The sequence below is a fragment of the Anopheles marshallii genome, chromosome 3 (genome assembly GCF_943734725.1).
Source record: "Anopheles marshallii chromosome 3, idAnoMarsDA_429_01, whole genome shotgun sequence".
Lineage (NCBI taxonomy): Eukaryota > Metazoa > Arthropoda > Insecta > Diptera > Culicidae > Anopheles > Anopheles marshallii.
The window spans coordinates 41,767,051-41,788,221 of record NC_071327.1 but is presented as its reverse complement, the minus strand read 5'-3'; the positions used below and the strand labels follow the sequence as shown (position 1 = coordinate 41,788,221).

General features: G+C 40.6%; 5 protein-coding genes across 5 annotated transcripts; 4 read left to right on the top strand and 1 right to left on the bottom strand.

The window, feature by feature from the left end:
• Positions 1-438: 438 nt before the first annotated feature.
• On the top strand, positions 439-4,300 carry LOC128710956 (pyruvate dehydrogenase (acetyl-transferring) kinase, mitochondrial). The gene is made up of 8 exons (XM_053805819.1): positions 439-541; positions 1,125-1,332; positions 1,443-1,633; positions 1,708-1,869; positions 1,945-2,241; positions 2,317-2,426; positions 2,506-2,604; positions 4,226-4,300. Exons 1-8 carry the CDS (start codon positions 439-441, stop codon positions 4,298-4,300), a joined length of 1,245 nt encoding a protein of 414 aa, XP_053661794.1.
• A 640-nt stretch (positions 4,301-4,940) lies between these two features.
• LOC128713528 (myotubularin-related protein 10-B) lies at positions 4,941-7,820 on the bottom strand. The gene is made up of 9 exons (XM_053808388.1): positions 7,758-7,820; positions 7,610-7,661; positions 7,395-7,543; positions 7,167-7,319; positions 6,961-7,085; positions 6,662-6,896; positions 6,278-6,508; positions 5,477-6,199; positions 4,941-5,354 (listed from the first exon to the last, which is right to left on the bottom strand). The coding sequence occupies exons 1-9, from the start codon at positions 7,818-7,820 to the stop codon at positions 4,941-4,943; spliced, it is 2,145 nt and encodes a 714-aa protein (XP_053664363.1).
• Positions 7,821-8,649: 829 nt separating this feature from the next.
• Positions 8,650-11,140, top strand: LOC128711913 (PP2C-like domain-containing protein CG9801). Its single transcript, XM_053806804.1, has 5 exons — positions 8,650-8,783; positions 8,876-9,453; positions 9,525-9,608; positions 9,892-10,107; positions 10,179-11,140. The coding sequence occupies exons 1-5, from the start codon at positions 8,650-8,652 to the stop codon at positions 11,138-11,140; spliced, it is 1,974 nt and encodes a 657-aa protein (XP_053662779.1).
• A 1,163-nt stretch (positions 11,141-12,303) lies between these two features.
• Positions 12,304-15,897, top strand: LOC128711903 (phosphatidylinositol 3-kinase catalytic subunit type 3). Its single transcript, XM_053806793.1, has 14 exons — positions 12,304-12,365; positions 12,445-12,633; positions 12,719-12,878; positions 12,939-13,088; positions 13,154-13,276; positions 13,351-13,446; positions 13,525-13,610; positions 13,687-13,950; positions 14,013-14,115; positions 14,187-14,286; positions 14,347-14,580; positions 14,665-14,950; positions 15,016-15,374; positions 15,452-15,897. Exons 1-14 carry the CDS (start codon positions 12,304-12,306, stop codon positions 15,895-15,897), a joined length of 2,658 nt encoding a protein of 885 aa, XP_053662768.1.
• Positions 15,898-16,522: 625 nt separating this feature from the next.
• On the top strand, positions 16,523-20,236 carry LOC128716160 (ionotropic receptor 25a). Its single transcript, XM_053811081.1, has 10 exons — positions 16,523-16,628; positions 16,756-16,905; positions 16,997-17,202; positions 17,349-17,613; positions 17,749-17,986; positions 18,063-18,423; positions 18,497-19,089; positions 19,148-19,333; positions 19,433-19,762; positions 19,828-20,236. The coding sequence occupies exons 1-10, from the start codon at positions 16,523-16,525 to the stop codon at positions 20,234-20,236; spliced, it is 2,844 nt and encodes a 947-aa protein (XP_053667056.1).
• Positions 20,237-21,171: the final 935 nt, after the last annotated feature.

Here is a 21,171-nt window from a genome sequence, read left to right as displayed (position 1 = left end):
TTGGCACCTGCTCCAAGATCAGAGCAAAAATGTACTCACCAGCTCAAGATAAAAGTACGATAAAAGGAACGCTTATGTCAGATGGGTCAAACGTCAAACTGGTTCTAAATTGACAACCTTCGTTCGGAAAGGCAAAACATTCATATATCAACACATATCGTGCTAAATCGGTAAACATTGAATCAGTTATTTTATATTAAAAGAAATATACATCGAATGCATTACGGCATTTGCCAACATCTACAGTGACCACTTATCAACCCAGTCTGCCACGGTGTGTGTTAGCCAAAGTGGTATTTACGTTGGTAAAAAGAAGCGAACCCTGGGCGAACCCGCACCACTGGACTGAATCTAGTCAGATGAGTTCGTAGTTGAGCCGTGCTGTTCTATCAGTGACCTTGCGAGACACCGACATCTACGGACACCCGCGCCGTGAAAATGAAACTTTTCCCCGTGCGGCTATCCAACATCAATAAGATGTTGGATTTTTACTCCCAGTTTAATCCATCACCATTGAGCATTAAGCAATTTATCGATTTCGGTAAGTATTTGTGTAACTCTTTTCGTTTAGATTATAGCTAGCTTCGTAGGGGTTACTATGCAAAACTATTTAGATCGATCTTCATCCTCCGAGAGCGAGGTTGAAGTTGACGTACAATGTATAAATTTCTAGTGATCAATTCTAAAAGATGATGCACTCAACCAGCTCTCGATAATTTGATTCAATTCACATTGAACAATGTTAGTGATGTAATTGATATGAGACTGAAAATAATGGAAATTGTAAAGAAGGTGTGAATAATGGAATGCCAATGGACAGTTCATTAGGTCCGACACTTTGTTGCTAAGCTGTCTCAAATGCGCCCTAGCGGCTGTCATCTTACCGCTTCGCCCCTGATTTCTTCCACAGTCTGGCAAAACCAATGACTTTGATGGACGCGATTGACGCAAACCAGTGAGAATATGTTTAGTTTTTCAATTTGCTTTTGGCCTCATTTTGAGCTGTATCCGGTATGGTAGAAAACAGAAAAATAACTGTTTACCGTCCCTAGCTAGATGTGTTTATGGCTTCTGGTTTATTATTTTTAACAACCTAATTTTCTTTCCATTATATCTCCCCGCAGGGCTAAATGCATGTCCTCGAAAGTCTTTTGTTTTCCTTCGCAAAGAGCTGCCGGTTCGATTGGCGAATATCATGAAAGAAATCACTCTGCTACCCGAAAGTCTGCTACGAATGCCCTCTGTTGGTTTGGTTAGTGCATGGTACGTGAAAAGCTTCGAGGAAGTGCTCGCTTTCGAAAAAACCGACCCAACGGAAACCAACCTAGAGAAGTACTGACAGTATTAATCGTTATATGTTGTAAAATACATATCCCGCATCGTACGGTTTTCTTTTTTTTCTCTTCTTTCGCCTCTCGATGTATGCCGTTATGTATGGACAGATTTTGCAAATCGCTGATTCAGATTCGTGACCGCCATTCCGATGTGGTGCAAACGATGGCCCAAGGTATACTGGAGCTCAAGGAAAGCCGTGATGGAGCTATCGAACCATCGACTGAACTTTCGATTCAATACTTTCTGGATCGTCTGTACATGTCGCGTATCAGTATCAGAATGCTCATCAATCAGCATAGTAAGTGGCAGCTATTAACAGATTAGAAGCTTGTGCGCAGTTTGTTGAGCTATGTTGCTCGTCTATCATTTCAGCTATATTGTTTGGTGAAATACCACAAACCGGACGCCACATCGGCAGCATAGATCCCTTGTGCGACCCCCACATGGTTGTGAGGGATGCGTACGAAAATGCACGCTTTTTGTGTGATCAATACTACCTTGCTAGTCCCGAACTTGAAGTCATAGAGCATAATGGTAGGTGCCTCCCCGTTCCCAAATTGCAGTATGCGTGCACCAACAATCGTTTTAATTATTTGTTATTTATGGCAGAGATTGATAAGGGTAATCCCATTAAGATCGTTTACGTGCCGTCTCATTTGTATCACATGCTGTTCGAGCTGTTCAAGAACTCGATGCGTGCCGTAATGGAACATCACGGCACGGAAAACGATGTGCCACCGATTAAAGTTACCATCGTGAAGGGTAAGGAGGATATATGCGTGAAGATGTCCGATCAAGGCGGTGGCATTCCCCGATCGCAGGTGGATCAACTGTTTAAGTACATGTATAGTACTGCGCCGCAACCTCCTAAATCTAAAACAGATTTGCCATTGGTTCCGTTGGCAGGTATGATGCGAATGGTTGTAGCTTCATCGCAACAATGTTTAAGAACGTGGCTTTTTTTTCTAACAAATGTTTTAGGATATGGATACGGGTTACCTATTTCTAGATTGTATGCAAGATACTTTCACGGTGATTTGGTCCTGTTCTCCTGTGAAGGATATGGTTCCGATGCAATAATCTATCTGAAAGTACGTACGAGCGACGGATTCAGAAGCTAGCCGCCGTTTGCGACATATGTTTTAATTCTCTTTTACTTCTATACCACAGGCATTTTCAGATGAAGCCAACGAGTTGCTACCAATATTCAATAAAACCAGCACACGATTCTACAAGGCAACAGTTCCAACTGGTGACTGGTCAAATCAGGTAAAGGGTAAAAAAATCAAACCAATAGTTATATAATTCCTACAAATGGGTCAAATATTGTATTGTTTAATGCATTCAACGATTTGTAAAACCACTTTGCACTATTATTGAAAAACTAGCAAGGGTTGTTGTTGGCAGTGTATACAGAATTTTAACTTGTATTCAAGGTCATATTGCTTTCGTATTGCCTGGGCTGGGCAAATAGTAGTAGTAGGTAGTGAAATGTGACTTTTCAGCTAAACATACCTCAAGTTTTTTTACGTAACACCTTGCCTTTGCATATGAAGGGCCACAGCCGACAAATAGGACAATTTCCAAATAGGACGAAAACTGACAACACATATAGACAGTAACTATTTTTTTTTGCTATATGGACATCAGTGCAATAAGAAATTATTATTTAAAAAACACCAATCCTAATTCATACAGCCCTTTAAGATAGTCCCGGTAGATGACGTAGGTTACCACCGATATTTAATGTAAGACCTTTCTACAAGGTTAAAATTAGACAAGCTTAGTTTAGGTATCTTCGTATATGTTGTGTCGTTACAGTTTGGATACATGTTCCTTCTTTCTCTTATTGTTTATTGTTATGGAGTATTCCACTTTCTTTTCTATTCTACTAGGGCAAAAACTTTACCAACAGGTTGTTGTAGCCGTTGTGCAATAACCATGGTAGGATTATGATGTTTAGAGCTCAAGTGACAGAACGATGGATCTCAACTGATCGTCGCCCTTTATTTGCCTCACTTTGATCTTCCCTACTTACTTCTGCTACTTCTACTGCTTGTTCTGCTACTGCTACTATTATTGTTACTAAGGCTTGCCAAACTACATCACAATAGTATGGTAATCTTCGATATTGCTTTTTAGTTACATGTTTATATGAAAAATCACTTTCATATTCCGTTTGTTGTATGTTTTTTATCTTTTCTGTTTGTAAGGTAATGTAAATTGAAGAAAAAATATAGATGTTTATATTTACAATATTTTTGTGTTTGTCTTTTTTTTAATCTCAGTTTTTCAAATAAATTATGTTTAATATTATGTTGCTTTTTCTGGTGTATTTTGTATCCCTCAAGTAAGCTACTGTCTGTACAGGCTAGTTTATCCGAAAATATTGATGTCTGTGACTTTTTTTTTAATTTTTTTTTTCGACTCTAAAACATCATCGAAAGCCAACATACCATCACAATAGTTATAGTTTTAGTTTAATAAATGAAAACGATAATATTAATCCACCAAGCAAGTCACGAGAAAAGCAAAGTTTAAAGCCTTCCTCCAATCACTCCATCGTTCTATTACTGAATCACAATCTATAGTTGCCTAGTACACAAAGAAAGTTTCGATCGATTTTCTTTACCGAATCACTTTGATTGTTAACAAACGTATGCTAACAATGATGGTGATAAGTCGCACCTCATACTCTAACACAGGTTTGAGTGGTGACATCAAGGGAATTACTTAGGGCACCCAGGCAACCATTCCATACACTTCCAACTATTAAACTACCATATCTTAATACCATAGTGTCCTTTTAAGGGGTCTGCCGAGTTCATGAGTAGTACATAAGCAGTACAACATTTTGATTATTATTAAGATTTTTATTATCGTTTTACAGAATTCTGATATGAACTCTAAGCAAATGAATGCTCAAACCAGGCGAGTTGGCTCTTTCGGTACGAACACATCTTGATCTTTTGCATCAACAGAAGAAGAGGAAGACGACGACAGAAGGCAAAAGTGACGGCAAGCTGGCACGGAATATAAATTGTAGGTTCATGAAAGAAATTGCGTAATTTTTTCCCGATTTAGTTCCAAATATGTTTCATAAAAGATTTTTTATGTCATCCATAGTATTAGGATCAACAGTTTTATATTTGCTACACGAACTTAAAAGTTTCAATTTTGCACTTTCGTTGATACGATAATATAACACTACCATACCAATGAAAAAAAGTTATTAAACATGCGTGTTGCTTCACATGCCAGAAGTTAGAATAGTTTCGAATTTTTCCAGTTTTTTTTTCGTATTGGTTCCCTTCAGACAATGATGTTTAACGATAAAGTCCTTCGCCTCGTTCGTTTTGTTTCGTATTATAACGATCGAAAAATAAGGTTTTAATAATCTACAAGCAGTGTAATAAAATGTTTATTTATATTAATATTAGTTCCGAGGTAAACGTAATAAAATAACTATTTAATAACGAATCCTGCTTCTAACAACTATTGGCTGATGGTTACTATTACTCACTTCACTCAATACCGTTTTCGAAAGCGTTAAGCAGGGAATTTATTCCTTTGAATGAGACCGTGTCTTTAGCCCTATAGTTGGCTCAGTCGTTTAACGAAGACGTATCATACATTGAATCGTGTGAAAAATTTATATCATTGCTCGCTATCAACAGCTCCGTGCATTGTGCTGTCGGCACTATGCTAGAAAATGGAAAGAACGAACTAATTGCCAACGATGCATCGGAAGCCACATCTGGATCACGTGTTTGTACTATCATCGTTGATAGAATTTGTTCCAAATCTTCCACTTGCTCATTAGAGGGGTCCGATGTTACCAATTGACCGAGATCCTGTCGAAGTTTGTATATTTTACCCAACAGCAATCGATTCAACAGATCACACTGTGCGATGCCACCGTATTTAATTTCAAGATGGGGCATCCAGCGAAAGTAACACTGTTGCCAAAGTTCGATATCACGCAGGCAGCATTGCGGTTCTAGGAACTGTTCATCATGCTGTGTGAAGAAAGAAGTTTTTTTTTTGAATCAAAAAAAAGGTTGTCTAAATCAACGAAAACTACATCATCAATAATCTATTGTGCTTTGAGGATTTCTACAAAAAATGACCGAATACTTGCCTTTAACAATTGTAGCTTGCCGGCACCATTAGGCACCGAACGCCCATTCGATTCATCTGGTCGTCGCGCACTAAACAAAGAACTAGCGATTGGAGTTTGCGGGCTGGAAGAACTATTACTATTGCTTTGCACTGCTAGTACCGCTTGTCGCATTTTCGCCTGATACAGTGGATTTGTAAACAAGGCGAGATCTTTATTGTCGAATTGTTTTTCCCAATCCCAAACCGGTCGCAGCACAACGTGCTCAGCGTTCAGTGCCTGGTATCGCTCGGTTTCAGAGTTAAACTGAAACGTGTCAAAAATGGGAAGGAACAGAGAATCCCACAGAGTGGTTAGGAAAACGTCCGAAAACTCGAAAGCCTCCGGAAACTGTTGCAACAGCTGCCATGTACAATCGAGAAACAAAAGGAACAAAGGACTGCGCTCGGTTACTTTCACCGTAGGCACGTGTCCCAACCTATCGCTAAACGGATGCCCAAGTATCACCCATTCCTTTTGAATTAGGCTTTGAAAGCCTTGTATCGTGCGATAACTACTGTCCAGAAGTAGTTGCACCAAGCTCGATATCACGCAGCTCATATCACGCCCATTAATTTCCTGCAGCACTACAGTTTGCCCCTCACGCAATAATTTGGCTGCCATATCTGAATGTTTCAAGCACAGCGACACGTAAAAGAGCCAGTAACTTTTTTCCAACAGTGTATAAAATCGTCCATCCTGCGCCTGAAATATTTATTATTGACAGTATTATCTCTTTGTTTGCTGGACGGTCTGGGCACTAAATTGGTACATTATCCTCACCATAAATTGTTGATCGGTGTCGGGAGTGCAAAGGTCGAGCAATTTGATGTAGCTAAGGTTGACATCCTGTATGCTAGGCAAAATTTTATACAACTCCAGTAACCTCGGTTGTCTCTTCTGTGGATCGCAACGGCGCACGTGTTCCAGCAAAATGTTTTCTACCGTCGTATTAGTAATATCAGGGTTAAGTTCGGCTAAGCGAACCAGTGCCGCATCCTTAAGGCCCCATACCTGCAAGTTATTTTGTGGACATAATATTAGATGTGCAATTTAATAAATCACTTTTACAACATATGCCGTGTGAATGCGTCCCGATATCGTAAAAAGTACCGAAAGATTTAAATTAACATAGAGCAATTAGATGCTTCCTTAATGTTCACTTACCCAAATAGCCGAACGATTATTGCGAAAGCTTTTCGATATGTTATCGTACTCGATATCGCTGAGGTGCTTTGGAACCACGAAATGCATCGGTAAGGAGCTATTAGAGACTCGGCAATCCTTTGAATATACGCGCCAACCGCCGGTTGCATTGCATCGTTGCAGTTCTTGGGACCAATCCATTTTCTTGTCGTACATTGTTACATTCTCACACATGGGGCTGCGGTAGTACTTCTCCCTAAAACATGCAGTATATAAACAATCATTTCGATGTTCATTATCAAACTTTGTGCAAAACTCACTTGAACCGATACAGAAACAATAAATTATGCCGTGCGGGAAAGGCAAACTTTAGGAGTGCATCCGCGATGTATTTTCCTTTTCCTATTTCCGACAGTTGAAAACCGAATGTAAAAGTTTTAAAGTTCTACAACATAAAAACAGACATTCGTTACTAAGCTGCTTATATCGTGTTCCGTACTGGGCATCTATTTCCTTCGTTGTTTACCTTACACACGATGCGTATTTTGTCGATCTTGTTGCTATTCTTAAACTGTGGACTTATAATTCTTTTCTTTTTATCAACATACTGATAAATTCTGTCGATATTAGAAAGTGACACATCTGATGAGCCAAGGAATCGATTACTCTGGAACGAGAGCTTCGCATCGAAATGGAAGCAAATTGGAAATATTTAGGTAAATAAATCACTGCTTTAGTTACACTTTTCTCTTGCCTGTTCGTCTTCCATGTCCAATGATATGAAAGATAACCGAAAGTTAGTGATCAGCAAGATTCCCGTTTTTTCACCGTACACCTTCCCATCTTTGAGGTAGGATGCAATGTACATGCATACGTTATTAGCACGAGCAGCCTCTAGTTCCCCTAAAATAATACATCTTGTGAATAGCCTCGATGAACCAGACAAACCAATCGCTCGATGATACGTACCTGACAGTAACTTTGGTTTATAGTCATCATTGACAAAGTTTTCTTCCGGAACCTGTAACGGGAAGACATTACGGATTAAGATTACGCCACCATTCCGGGAATATGGAAGAATACACCGCCATCACATTACTATTAGCAGAGCCGGTACCTGATTTACATAGCTGGTAAAATTCTGTTTCGTCTTACTGCGACCCTCAGACATTGTTGGCATTCGGTATGTGCCGTGTTTCTATACATTAACTATTTAATAGCACACATCGAATGAGAATCTTGCAAGTGGTAAGCAAGTGGTTCGAGCAAGTGCCGTAGCTCTATTGGTTCAATTGATTAATGATGACTGTTGGATGTATTTACACAGTACAATCAACTAATCCTTGTGCGATGAATCTGCGACAAGCAACTGTGCCAGTGGGATAGAAGAGAAACAGTCGATAAAATTTATAGCCCAAGTTTTTACACAAGATAAACAACAGATGAGAAAACAAATTATTGTAATTTGACACGCCACTTTGCGAAACCCCTGTTGCGGGCCGGGTTGGTTCGCTACGAATATTTTGACGGTTGGGTACAACCGTCACATTTCTGCTCGTTTTTTTTTTCGCTCTCTACATCGATGTCTCCAGATGTCACAACATTACTACGGAACTCCGTCAATTGGAAAAGTCAATAGGAGGCGTTTACGCACAGCAAGGAAAATCGGAAAATCCTTCGAATATTACACTGCGTAACGATAGTTATTACCCGTCTGAGACAATCTTTCGGTGCGTGAGTTCTGCTCAATCGAGTGGAAAGCTTTGCCTTGATTTACATACATCAGTTAACGGGAAATCTTGTGCGGAGCAATACAGCAGTCCGATCGAAACAAAGGAAAAGTGGTAATGGCGTATTGAAAGAAATTGGGGTATACGGTGGCCACTGTCGACTAATCTGGTTTAATTCTGCAGTTCATCGGTGTGCTGTATCAATCGTGTGTATCAATAAACGCTTTGTGATACACGAAGGAATTTTTGATCTTTGTGTTAAACACCACAAGGACAATCATGCCCTCCTTCCGACAGAAGGTTACAACTTACTTCCGTCAACTAAGTTTTGTTTCGGAACGAGACCAGCGTGTGCCAACGCAACAATGCTCTACTATGGCGTCCGGAAGTTTCATGACCAGATATTTAGAAGGGTAAGAAATGCATGATGTGATGCACCAAAAAAGTGAACAAACGTTAACATAATTAACAACATCATTTGTTCTGTTATCCCTCCAACCTGTAGCGAATGGGAACCTCCAGATATTAAGGCGCCTATTTTCAATGGTAAATTACCGGAGGACTTGCCGGATGTACGTATCGGACGGTATGTTGTCAGCAGAACCGAAACTGATGCCGCCTATACAGGACCATTTGAAGGCCTAACGGGAGTAAGGCGAGCAAAGTCGCATCTAACGGCTGGCATTGAAGACGACATAGACTACATTGACGTTCTGCAAGAGCAAGGTTCCACGTCGCAACAGGAACCATCTACCAAACCATCAGTACCTGGATTGGATACAAATTCAAACACACAGTCGCTTATGTTGAATGCTGCTGTGAAACGTTCCGAATCTCATTCCACGATCATAAAACAGACGAATGCGGACAAAAATCTGGAAACCAAAAAGATCAACGATGATCCTATTGCTAACATCACTGACTGGAACCGTCCAAACGACGATGCGTACGGTATATCTGTTTCGTTGTACGAGAAGCATCTGCATACGTCGGGCAATGTTGGTGATCCGATTGCTGATTGCTTTGGTATAATATCCCGAGCCGACTCATGTATAATGGCCATGGCAGATGGTGTCAATTGGGGTAACTGGAGATGCATCTATTTTGCAATCATAATGCAATCAACTTTTTTGTTCTTTCTTTTTTGTGCTTAGGTGAAGGAGCCCGGATTGCTGCAAGGTCTGCTATTCAGGGTGCAATTGAATATTTAAATTCGGCTGTATTTGGCATACATCAAGGTAAGATTTTGTATCAACTTTTTCTTGTTGCTAACTTTACACGCAAGAACAACGTTTTTCGACTTGAATTATGTGTGGACTACATTGGACGGATTAGAGCAGCGTGATACCTCTGATGACTGATCGGTGTACATCATAGAGCCTCCGTTAGAGCTAGAAGAATTCGATAATTTACCTTCAATATCCAAAGGAATTTGAGATTATGTTTATTGTAGATACATTTTAAATGCGTTTATTGATATGTGAGAGTTTTATTTTTTTTTACTGTTGTTCTCAATTACAGTGTCATCAACCAGAGAAATATTCGTTAGCTTGATTCGTAGCTTTTGGGAAGCGCACAATTACATACTCCAAGTTGGAGGTGCTTTGAGTACGTTGACAGTCGCCATTATTTTACCCGTTGAATCGTCTGAACAAAGTGTAGTATGCTGTTGCAATGTAGGAGACTCGCTTGGTTATATATTTGCAAAGAACAACATCATGCGAGAGATTACAATGGGTTAGTATTGTGCACCCCAAATTGAGAGGTTATTTGTGGTAATTATGTTTCTTTCCGGTGCAATTTTGCAGGATCACATGATGTTAGTCTTATGCGAGATATGCGAGATGCGTTAGGTGCATTGGGTCCTGTATATGGTGATAAACCGGAAATGAGCAATCTCACACTATCCATGTCCTACGTCGACGAAGGAGACATCGTGTTCCTTACTTCGGATGGAATCAGCGATAATTTTGATCCAGTAGTTGGAAAATTTGCTGAAGCCGTAGGCAGCAAAACTAGCGCCGGAAACAACCCACCCGGAAATGTGACCAACGTCAACAAACAATCATCACATCAACATCATGAGCGTAAAAGTAAGCCGGGATTAGCACCCAAAAGACAAAACAAAAGTGCGCCAATGCTTACTCTAGCGCAAAGTAACGGTGCAATGGATCTGCAACATGCCAATGCAAATCATGCAGGTGGTTCGCGTACAGAGCGAAAAGTACCGGTCCCTGTAAGAAAACCAACGCCTACGCAACTCGCTGGAGCTCAGGAAAAAAATTACGGTTCGAAGTATGTGACACGGTCGAAAACATTTATTGAACCGGCGGCCGTAGTAAGGCGAACGAATAATATCGTTGCAAAGGCCTCCTCTCCGATGATACTGCCGCAAGTAACAGCACAGCAGAGACACGTACTAACACTTTTACGAATAGCCGATTTGTTGGTGTACGGTATTAATGGTTCGCTGCGGCCCTGCACGAATGCAAAGCAATTGTGTCAGCTTTTGATTGATTTTGTATCGTGTATTACAGCGGCCAAACGCAAGCTACTGGAGCAACGCGAACTTTACTATAAAATAGTATCCAATCCAGATGGAAGTCGCAAGGAAGTTGCGCACAGTGTACACGAACACAAAGTGATACGGAAGCGTATGGTTGATGGAACAACATTTTCGTTGCTGCCGGGTAAACTGGATCACGCCTCGATTGTCGCGTACACCGTACACAGATATAAATCGAAACCTACGGCTGAACATATTATATAAAGATAATCTTTTAGCTGCCCATTTTTCGCATAGTTCAGTGTTTATGTATTCGCTTGAAAAAGGCCACTATTAACGTTCAGTAACGCAAATAGCGTAACGTGCGAAACAAAAGTATTATTTTTGTCTCAGCTTTCAGTAATAGTATTGTGAACATAATTCACAACACATAATTAATTGTGAACATGTTCAGGCTGTTCTGGTCTATTAAACCAGAAGTTCTGTTCGTTTGGAGTTAAAATTTAACACTGTACCAAGTTTTTCTAGTACCAGTGACCAGTACTCTAGTACCAGTTTATTTTAAATTTGTTTATTTTCTACGTCACGGAAAATGGTTTTACCCGTCGCATTTCGTCCATTTGTTGCTCTCGCTAGCGACTTTGCGCCTTTAGTATAAGAATTTGCTGAGAAGAGTAAATTTGATCAAACATCTTTTTAACCAAGTTTTCGTACAAGGTACTGCAGCGATAAGTGTATGAAAAGTACATATAAAGAGTCGTCAGCCAAGCGATGGATTTCGAGTGAAACCGATTTAGTTGCTTCTTTATTGTCATCCGAAATCATAATATAGTTTACTACTTGTCACTGGTTATTATAGTTTCACTGTTTGCAGGCGTTGTTTAAGCTAAAGTTTAATCAGAGTGACGTACGTTTGTGGTAGATAGGAAGAAAATCCAATAGAACTGTGGCGTAATACGTTGATTAAATAAAATAGTGCAGTTTTCGTTTTCTATCCTCTTTCACGTGCAGCAATTTTTTTTAAATTTATCTCTTTTTATACAACACTGTTTCAACCAATCGGGCATAATTTCACGCTGAAACAAAGAATATCATTTACAATATATCGACACCATAATACAAACTTCCACTACTTTATAGCACTCACTGTAAAAACTCTATTGAAAATATGAGCGCACGCATTAGACGACGACCCCTGCTAACATTTTGCTCGCTTTTTGCCATAAGCGAACCGAGCGAAACTTTCGATGATTTATCAAACATAAACAAATCAAACGTCATCGGGGCACAATTTTAGCAAGGAACATTGTTGTGAAAATATGCTGTCTGTAGATACAGTCCGTGTGTGGAAGCAATTGTAGAAAGTTAGTTTATTGGCCAGAAAGTAAAATTGTTGCACAGCACCACAGTGGGAAAGGCAGACAAACATGGAAAGCTCGCTGAGATACATTAGCAGCTCTTCTTTGCATCAAAGAATAGCGATCAAAATGTAAACTGGCCCCATTTCTATTATCTCTGGGTGATCTCATATGACACCGTTAACATTGATTCATCCGTTCCGTTTACAGAGGTACTCTGGAAGGAGAAAATGTTGGCTACTCGTACGAAAAGCTGATTGAGCAACCGTTGCTAAAATTCTCCGGAATGTACACTGAGAAAACGCCACCCTTGAAGGTAAAATTACAGATATTTGAACACGGAGAACCAGTGGGTCTGCCGGTATGCACATCCCATAAGCACTTCTCTACGCGATGGAGGTATGTTGCGAATAGTGGGATTTGAGTTGCGCAGAGTAGTACCACTAAGAATGTATATTAAATAATTCCCTCTGATTGTTTACAGCTGGAACGAGTGGGTTACCTTGCCCCTGAGATTCACCGATATATCCCGCACGGCTGTGATTGGACTGACGATCTACGATTGTGCTGGAGGAAGAGAACAGCTAACAGTAGTAGGCGGGACATCGATATCGTTTTTCAGCACGAACGGACTCTTTCGCCAGGTAAACAGCACCGACGCTTAACGTACGATTTACAACTTCATTAAAAAAGCAAACTTTTAGGGTTTATATGATTTAAAAGTGTGGCCGCAGATGGAACCAGATGGGACCAGAAATTCAACAACTCCTGGCAAGTGCTCGAATGCGGGTGTTAATCAAATGCAACGATTATCAAAGTTGGCAAAAAAGCACCGTAACGGGCAGATGGAAAAAGTAGTTGAAACTATCATTGTTTTGGAACAAACGTATCATTATGTTCCCGTGTGTTTCATTTGCAGATCGATTGGCTTGATCGTCTCACGTTCCGCGAACTGGAAGTTATAAATGAAATGGAGAAGCGCAACTCCCAATTCCTTTATCTGATGGTGGAATTTCCTCAAGTGTTCATCGAAGAAAAAATGGTGCGATTGCTATTTGTCGTAACATTTGTACGATAAATTGTAGTAAATCTTTTATTAACTCTCTTCTTTAACAGTACTCCGTAATACATCTGGAAAAAAATTCCAATTCTATGCTTACATTTATACCGAAGCCAAAAATAGTGGTAGTCCCGGACTGTGAAATTCATCAGGTAGGAGTTTATGTCAACGATTCTAGTAGCACATAGAATAATCGCACTATGTTCATGATTATGTACGTAACTTTTCAGGAAAATCTTGTTGAACGCAAACACCACAGACTTTCCCGTTCGGCCCGTTCCGGCACATCAGATAGAGATGTCAAGCCTAATGCTGTGTATGTGTTGCTTTTCTTTCTGAATTTGTTACTAATCCAGTGAGCTTAACGTATTGTTTTTTTTTTTATTTTGAAGCGTACGAGATACACTAAACGCGATTGTGTATCGATATTCCTCAACGTATCCATTGAGTAGCGAGGAGCAGGACATCATTTGGAAATATCGTTTCTATCTTAGTAGCCACAAGAAAGCGTTAACAAAATTTTTGAAGTGCGTTAATTGGGAAACTGCTACCGAAGTTCGACAGGCGCTCGCGTTGCTCGAAAGCTGGTCTCCGATGGATGTCGAGGATGCCCTTGAGCTACTGAATTCAACATTCCGTCATCCGGTCGTCAGATGGTATGAGAAGAATCAATTGTTTAGTGTGTGACTGTGTTGAAAATTATTGTTGAATCATTTAGGTACGCCATCACACGTCTCAATGAAGCTTCCGATGAATATTTGCTGCTGTATTTGTTACAGCTGGTACAAGCCTTAAAGTATGAGCCATTTGATGAACCAACTGTACGTGGAATTGATAAACGCTTTTAGAATGGGGATATGATTTTGAACAAAAGAAAACTCTTTTATTACAGAATCTAGCAGTTCGTCCTCCAGGTGATGGAAGAGAAATTTTTCAATCCTATGACGAATCTACGGAAGCCCAGTATGACGAACTACAGACAGATAACGGAGGTTTGTTTGATGTTGTTTTACATGGCGTACCTTTAACTTCAACTTACCTTAAATTTGTAGGCACATCAGATACGAATGTAGAAGAGGAAATCAAAAATCGCTATCACAACAGTAATGTTAATAATCTGGCCAGTTTTCTTGTCGAACGTGCCTGCAAAAATCCAACGCTAGCCAATTATCTGTACTGGTATCTATCGATTGAATGTGAAGATGAAAGAATCGGTAAGAAGGATCTAAAAATAAGCGAAATGTACTCCAACGTGCTACGGATGTTTTTGAATCGTTTGTATAAAGGTAATGCCAAAGTCACCCCTTTATAAGCATTTTTGCCAAATTTATCCACTGTTTTATTTTCTTCTGGTTCTGGTACTTAAAAAGGGACGCCAGAAATGAAAATGACCCACGCACAGTTAAAGGAGCAGCAGCACTTCGTCGATCGTTTGGTAACACTGGTGAAGATAGTGGCGAAAGAGTCGGGCAACAGGAAGCGTAAGACGGAGAAATTTCAGCAGTTTTTGGCAGAATCGAGCTCTTCCAACTCTACTACGAAGTTCAACTTTAACAGCTTTGGCCCGATAGTGTTCCCGCTAGATCCCAGCGTACAGATAGCGGGCATTGCTGCAGAAAAGGTTTCTTTGTTCAAAAGTGCCTTAATGCCGTCAAAGTAAGTTTAGCTACGTAATATACGCCTTCTCTCTTGTACAAAATTAGTGGTCATTGTTGTTTTAGATTGACCTTTCGCACCACTACCGGAAGGGATTACGTGGCGATCTTTAAACATGGAGACGATCTTCGACAGGATCAGCTGATTTTGCAAATGATTACTCTGATGGATAAGTTACTGCAGAAAGAAAATCTCGACCTAAAGCTAACGCCATACCGTGTGTTAGCCACGAGCTCTAAGCATGGGTTTATGCAATATATTGATTCGGTAACGGTGGCCGAAGTGCTCAACACGGAAGGAAGCATTCATAACTACTTCCGTAAATTTAATCCCTGCGAAACGGGTCCATTCGGCATCATGCCGGAGATAATGGACACGTATATTAAGAGCTGTGCAGGATACTGCGTCATAACATATCTGCTGGGTAAGTGTTTGTGTCTAAAACATAAATATCCACTTCTTTTTGTGTAAAACATAAATATCGACTCCTTTTTGGTACAGGAATCGGTGATCGACATCTGGACAATTTGTTGCTCACATCGAGCGGGAAACTGTTTCACATCGATTTCGGATATATTTTGGGTCGTGATCCAAAACCAATGCCTCCACCAATGAAGCTGAGTAAGGAGATGGTCGAGGCGATGGGCGGAATCAATTCAGAGTACTATAACACCTTCCGCAAATTGTGCTACACCGCATTCTTACATCTACGTCGCCATGCAAACGTAATGCTTAACCTTTTCGGTTTGATGGTGGATGCGTCCGTTCCTGACATTGCATTAGAGCCTGATAAGTCGGTGAAAAAGGTAGAGGACAATTTACGACTGGATCTGTCCGATGAAGAGGCGGTGCAGCATTTGCAAAATTTGTTGGACATCTCAATAACGGCCGTCATGCCAGCCTTGGTAGAACAAATACACAAGTTGGCACAGTACTGGCGAAAGTAATGTGTTCAAATGTAACGGGCCCATGTGTTGTTACTGTACTTTTTATTACGATATCGAAGAAATAATGTTAACAGCAAATAAACAATGTTAATAGTGTTAACATTTGTTAACAAAGCATAATAGAAAAACAAAATGGTATCCATCAATTCAAAAGAAAACGTTCACGGCACAATACTCTGGTGTTTTAAATGCAAATTTTGCACTTTTCGATCGTTGTACCAACAATTGTAATAGCAAAGCTGTGATGTTTAAACATTAATTATGTCATTTCAGTAAGCGTGTGGGGGGAGTGGGCGGCTAGGGGATGAAATTCTACAAACACATTATATTAACACAGATACATTGGCAATCACGTAAGTACACGTGTGACAACGATCTTCTTACAAATCGATATATTTGCGCATGCACTTGTGTTACAAATCAATATGTTATTACACTGGAACTGTAATCGTTAGGATCTCCTCGGTAACGCATAACGACAACAGATTCTTCATATGCCGTACGAATTCATAGGAATACCTTTAATGCCAGTAGGTCTGCGACCAATGCTTGACTACTGACGGGTTTCATTTTCAATCGTACTATTCGCACTGTACATCCGTGGTTCACTTCTCGTCCCATCAACATGGCTCCCCGAGTCGAAAGGCGGTGGATATTCTTAATCTTGTTGCAAATTGTATCGTATGCAATATTAGCGATCGTGGGACAAACCACCCAAAATATTAACATTTGTAAGAACAGTGATTTGTTTTTTTTTTCATTTCTTTTGTTTAATTCATGAGTGACGATTTGACCATTCATTTTCTATGCCAAAAACAAAGTAAAAATAATCAAAACCACTTTAAAACATTCCCACAGTGTTCGTCAACGAAGTGGACAACAATCTGGCAAATGTAGCTGTTGAAGTTGCGCTAAACTACGTGAAAAAAAATCCTCAATTAGGGCTTTCGGTCGATATGATGTACGTTGAAGGCAACCGTACGGATTCAAAGGACCTGTTACAAACACGTAAGAATTTCCATTCCGTTCAGTTATTTTAGTGTGTTGCCAACTTGGTTTCTCAGTGTATTTATCATTTGTCATTTATCGGTGGCAATAGTATGTTCAAAGTATGGCCAATCTTTGAACGATAATCGGCCACCGCATCTGCTACTCGACACTACGCTGACTGGAGTATCATCGGAAACGGTTAAATCCTTCAGCCTGGCTCTTGGTATACCGACGGTATCGGCCTCATTTGGGCAGGAGGGCGATTTGCGTCAGTGGAGAGACTTGACACCTACCAAACGAGGTTATTTGTTGCAGGTAAGCAATAATGTTTGATGCGCTTCTTGTGTGAACATTAGACAATTTTCTGCTAGTACGCTGTTAATTATCGTCTATTAGCTAGTTTATAGCAACTTTATATACTACACGTGAAACATTCATTTCGCTGTTGTGTTCACGTTCAGGTTATGCCACCGGCCGATATGATTCCACAAGTGATTCGATCAATCATCATCTATATGAACATTACGAATGCAGCAATTTTGTACGACAATACGTTCGTGATGGATCACAAATATAAAGCTTTACTGCAAAATATTCCCACCCGCCACGTTATCACCAGTATTGCCGATGATCGTGACAGAGCCAGCCAGATTGAGAAGCTTCGCAATTTGGATATTAATAATTTTTTTGTGCTGGGATCCTTATCATCAATTAAGCAAGTATTGGGTAAGTGGTTGAACGTGCAGAAACGTTTTACTCTATTGCAGAACGACTGTTAGAAAGTTAGTGGCGGTATTCTCCAACTCAAACGAAATATAACTATTGTACTATTTCACATTTCACATTCATCTTTACGCACAGAATCAGCGAAAAACGAATACTTTGAGCGTAACTTTGCATGGCACGTGATAACGCAAGAGCAAAAGGATCTCACGTGCAATGTAGAGAACGCGACAATTATGTTCCTTCGTCCGATATCCGACAGTTCGAGCAAAGATCGACTGGGCAGTATTCGTACCACATATAACCTGAAGCAGGAACCTCAAATCACCGGGTTTTTCTACTTCGATCTAACCCTACGAGCGTTGATCGCGATCAAGTAAGACGACTGCATGTACACTGCTATTTGTTTTAATATCCAAATATGCTAACTGCATGTGCCTGCCTCTTTTTAGAAACATTTTGCAGTCCGGATCGTGGCCATCGAACATGAAGTACATTACGTGCGAAGATTACGACGGTACTAATACACCGAATCACACCATCGATCTGAAAACGGCGTTTGTCGAAGTGACCGAACCTACCACTTTCGGGCCGTTCGAAATACCCAAGGGAGCAAAAATACCCTTCAACGGTAACACGTACATGAAATTTGATATGGATATTAATGCCGTTTCCATTCGTGGCGGTGCTTCGGTGAATACGCGCAATCTCGGCACATGGGAAGCAAGTCTCAATGCGCCGATCAATGTGGCGAATGAGGCGGAGATAAAAAATCTCACTGCCGATGTTGTATACCGTGTGTACACGGTAGTGGTAAGTGCGTCACCATTGTTTTACAATCCATTCGTCACACAATATCAACCGTTACCGTTATGCGCATTTGCAGCAAGCACCGTTTATCATGCGAGACCCAGCAGCGCCCAAAGGATTTAAAGGGTATTGCATCGATCTGCTGAACAAGATCGCCGAAATAGTGGAGTTTGATTACGAAATTCGGGAAGTAGAAGATGGCAAGTTTGGCAATATGAATGAAAACGGCGAATGGAATGGGATTGTGCGCAAACTGATCGACAAACAGGCCGATATTGGGCTCGGTTCCATGTCCGTAATGGCTGAGCGGGAAACAGTTATCGATTTTACCGTCCCGTACTACGATCTGGTTGGCATTAGTATCATGATGCAGCTGCCCAGCACGCCCAGCTCATTGTTTAAGTTCTTGACTGTGCTGGAAACGAACGTGTGGCTCTGCATTTTGGCTGCATACTTCTTTACCAGCTTTCTGATGTGGGTCTTTGATCGGTACAGCCCGTACAGTTACCAAAATAATCGGGAAAAGTATAAGAACGACGACGAAAAGCGGGAGTTTAATATAAAAGAGTGCCTCTGGTTCTGTATGACATCACTCACTCCGCAAGGCGGAGGAGAAGCACCGAAAAATTTATCGGGACGCTTAGTAGCTGCCACCTGGTGGTTGTTTGGGTAAGTGGCCATGCTCACACTTTAACAACCGTTAACTACAGGTTATGCTACTCGACAGGTTTATCATCATTGCATCGTACACTGCTAATTTGGCAGCCTTTCTAACGGTGTCCCGTTTAGATACACCGGTGGAATCTTTGGATGATTTGTCCAAGCAGTACAAAATTTTGTATGCGCCATTGAACGGATCGTCAGCAATGACATACTTCCAGCGTATGGCCGATATTGAAGCCAAGTTTTACGAGTAAGTATGCACAGATGACATCTTCCCAATCGTCTGAATCATGTTGCTTAGTCCGCTGTCCTCGTTTGATTGTTTGATGGTACAATTTGGTATTTACAGAATCTGGAAGGAAATGTCCCTTAATGATTCACTAACAGCGGTCGAACGATCTAAGCTAGCCGTCTGGGACTATCCGGTTAGCGACAAATATACCAAGATGTGGCAAGCTATGCTCGAGGCAGGCTTACCGAACAGCCTTGAAGAAGCCGTACAGCGTATTCGAAATTCAACTTCTGCCTCGGGATTTGCTTTCCTCGGTGATGCTACCGACATTCGTTACCAAGTATTAACGAACTGCGATTTACAAATGGTTGGAGAAGAATTTTCACGCAAACCGTATGCAATTGCAGTACAGCAAGGGTCACCGCTAAAAGACCAGTTTAACAATGCGTATGTATAGGATTCCAATGTCAGCATACCAACCATTCTTGACTCACTCTGATATTTTCTTGTAGCATACTGATGCTGTTGAACCGTCGTGAGCTGGAAAAATTGAAGGAACAATGGTGGAAAAATGATGATGTACAAAACAAATGCGAAAAGCCGGACGACCAATCGGACGGCATATCGATACAGAACATTGGTGGCGTGTTTATCGTAATATTTGTCGGTATTGGCATGGCATGCATTACGTTGCTGTTTGAATTTTGGTATTATAAGTATCGCAACAACTCAAAAGTGATCGACATTGTGGAATCAAACGATCAGCAGCAACAGCAAAATGCAGTCGTTAAAAATGTTCGCCCTGCTGGTAAGCTCATCAAGCAAGATTCACTAAAGGATTCTACGAAAGGTCAAAATTTTCAAACCCTCCGAACACGTACCTTAATGCCCAACCTAAGCAAATTTCAACCCCGATTCTGAGGTGTTAGTACGCGGTTTAACCTTAGCTAACGGTACAGAATAAAATGGATGGACAGACGAATACGGAATCTGGACCTCCATTTTACATGGATTGATTCTTTATTTACTAACTTGACACATTAACGTTATGGGGATATAGATATAAGATCATTTTACGGTACCTATTCTAGAGCGGAAATTCTAGCATAACACATAATAAATATGTTTCACACTTTTTTTGCAAAAATAAACACAATCCCTGGCTAACTTAATTATTGTGGTAATTATTTCAACCTGCAATGAGAAAGAGAAATGCCCAAGTCCCATAGACATTCGTCTGTAGAAGAATCTTTTTCCCCCATCAGTGTCTAGCCAATCTACTTCCTTGCACGATAGTAGGTTCATCGTGCGATTGTGACGGCTTCTCAATTATAAAGTGCGTCAATAAAGCAACTCCTTCCTGAGCCAAAAGTCTTTCTGAGCATTTTCATTTCGACTCGAACACGAACACGACTCGTGTTCATAAATCTTAAACGTCCCTAAATATCTGAAGGGTGCAAGATTCAACAGTCGCGCAAGGGTTTTTTTTCTCAAACAGGCCGATTGGCACCCAGGGTCCTGGTTCGTATCTCGTGTTGATGTCGGTGCTAACCAAAGATAGTTGACATTTTGAACGACTGCAAAAGAGCGATCAACTATATGTGCTTCACTGTATCTGCGTAGCTTGGAGTATTATAGCAGAAGTGCAGATGGTGCCAAATCCTTAGCGTATACTCTTGGTGATAGCTTAAGGTCCTAGGAGTGTCCATACACCACCACTAGGCAAGTGACATAATTGTCAATTTTAAGTCAGGTGTCAGTCAGGTGAGTCAGGTGAGTTTAGTCGAGACTCTGAGCGGCATAAACTTTAACCATGGCTGTTCTATCATATGCGGCTTTGAAATCAATATAGAGAT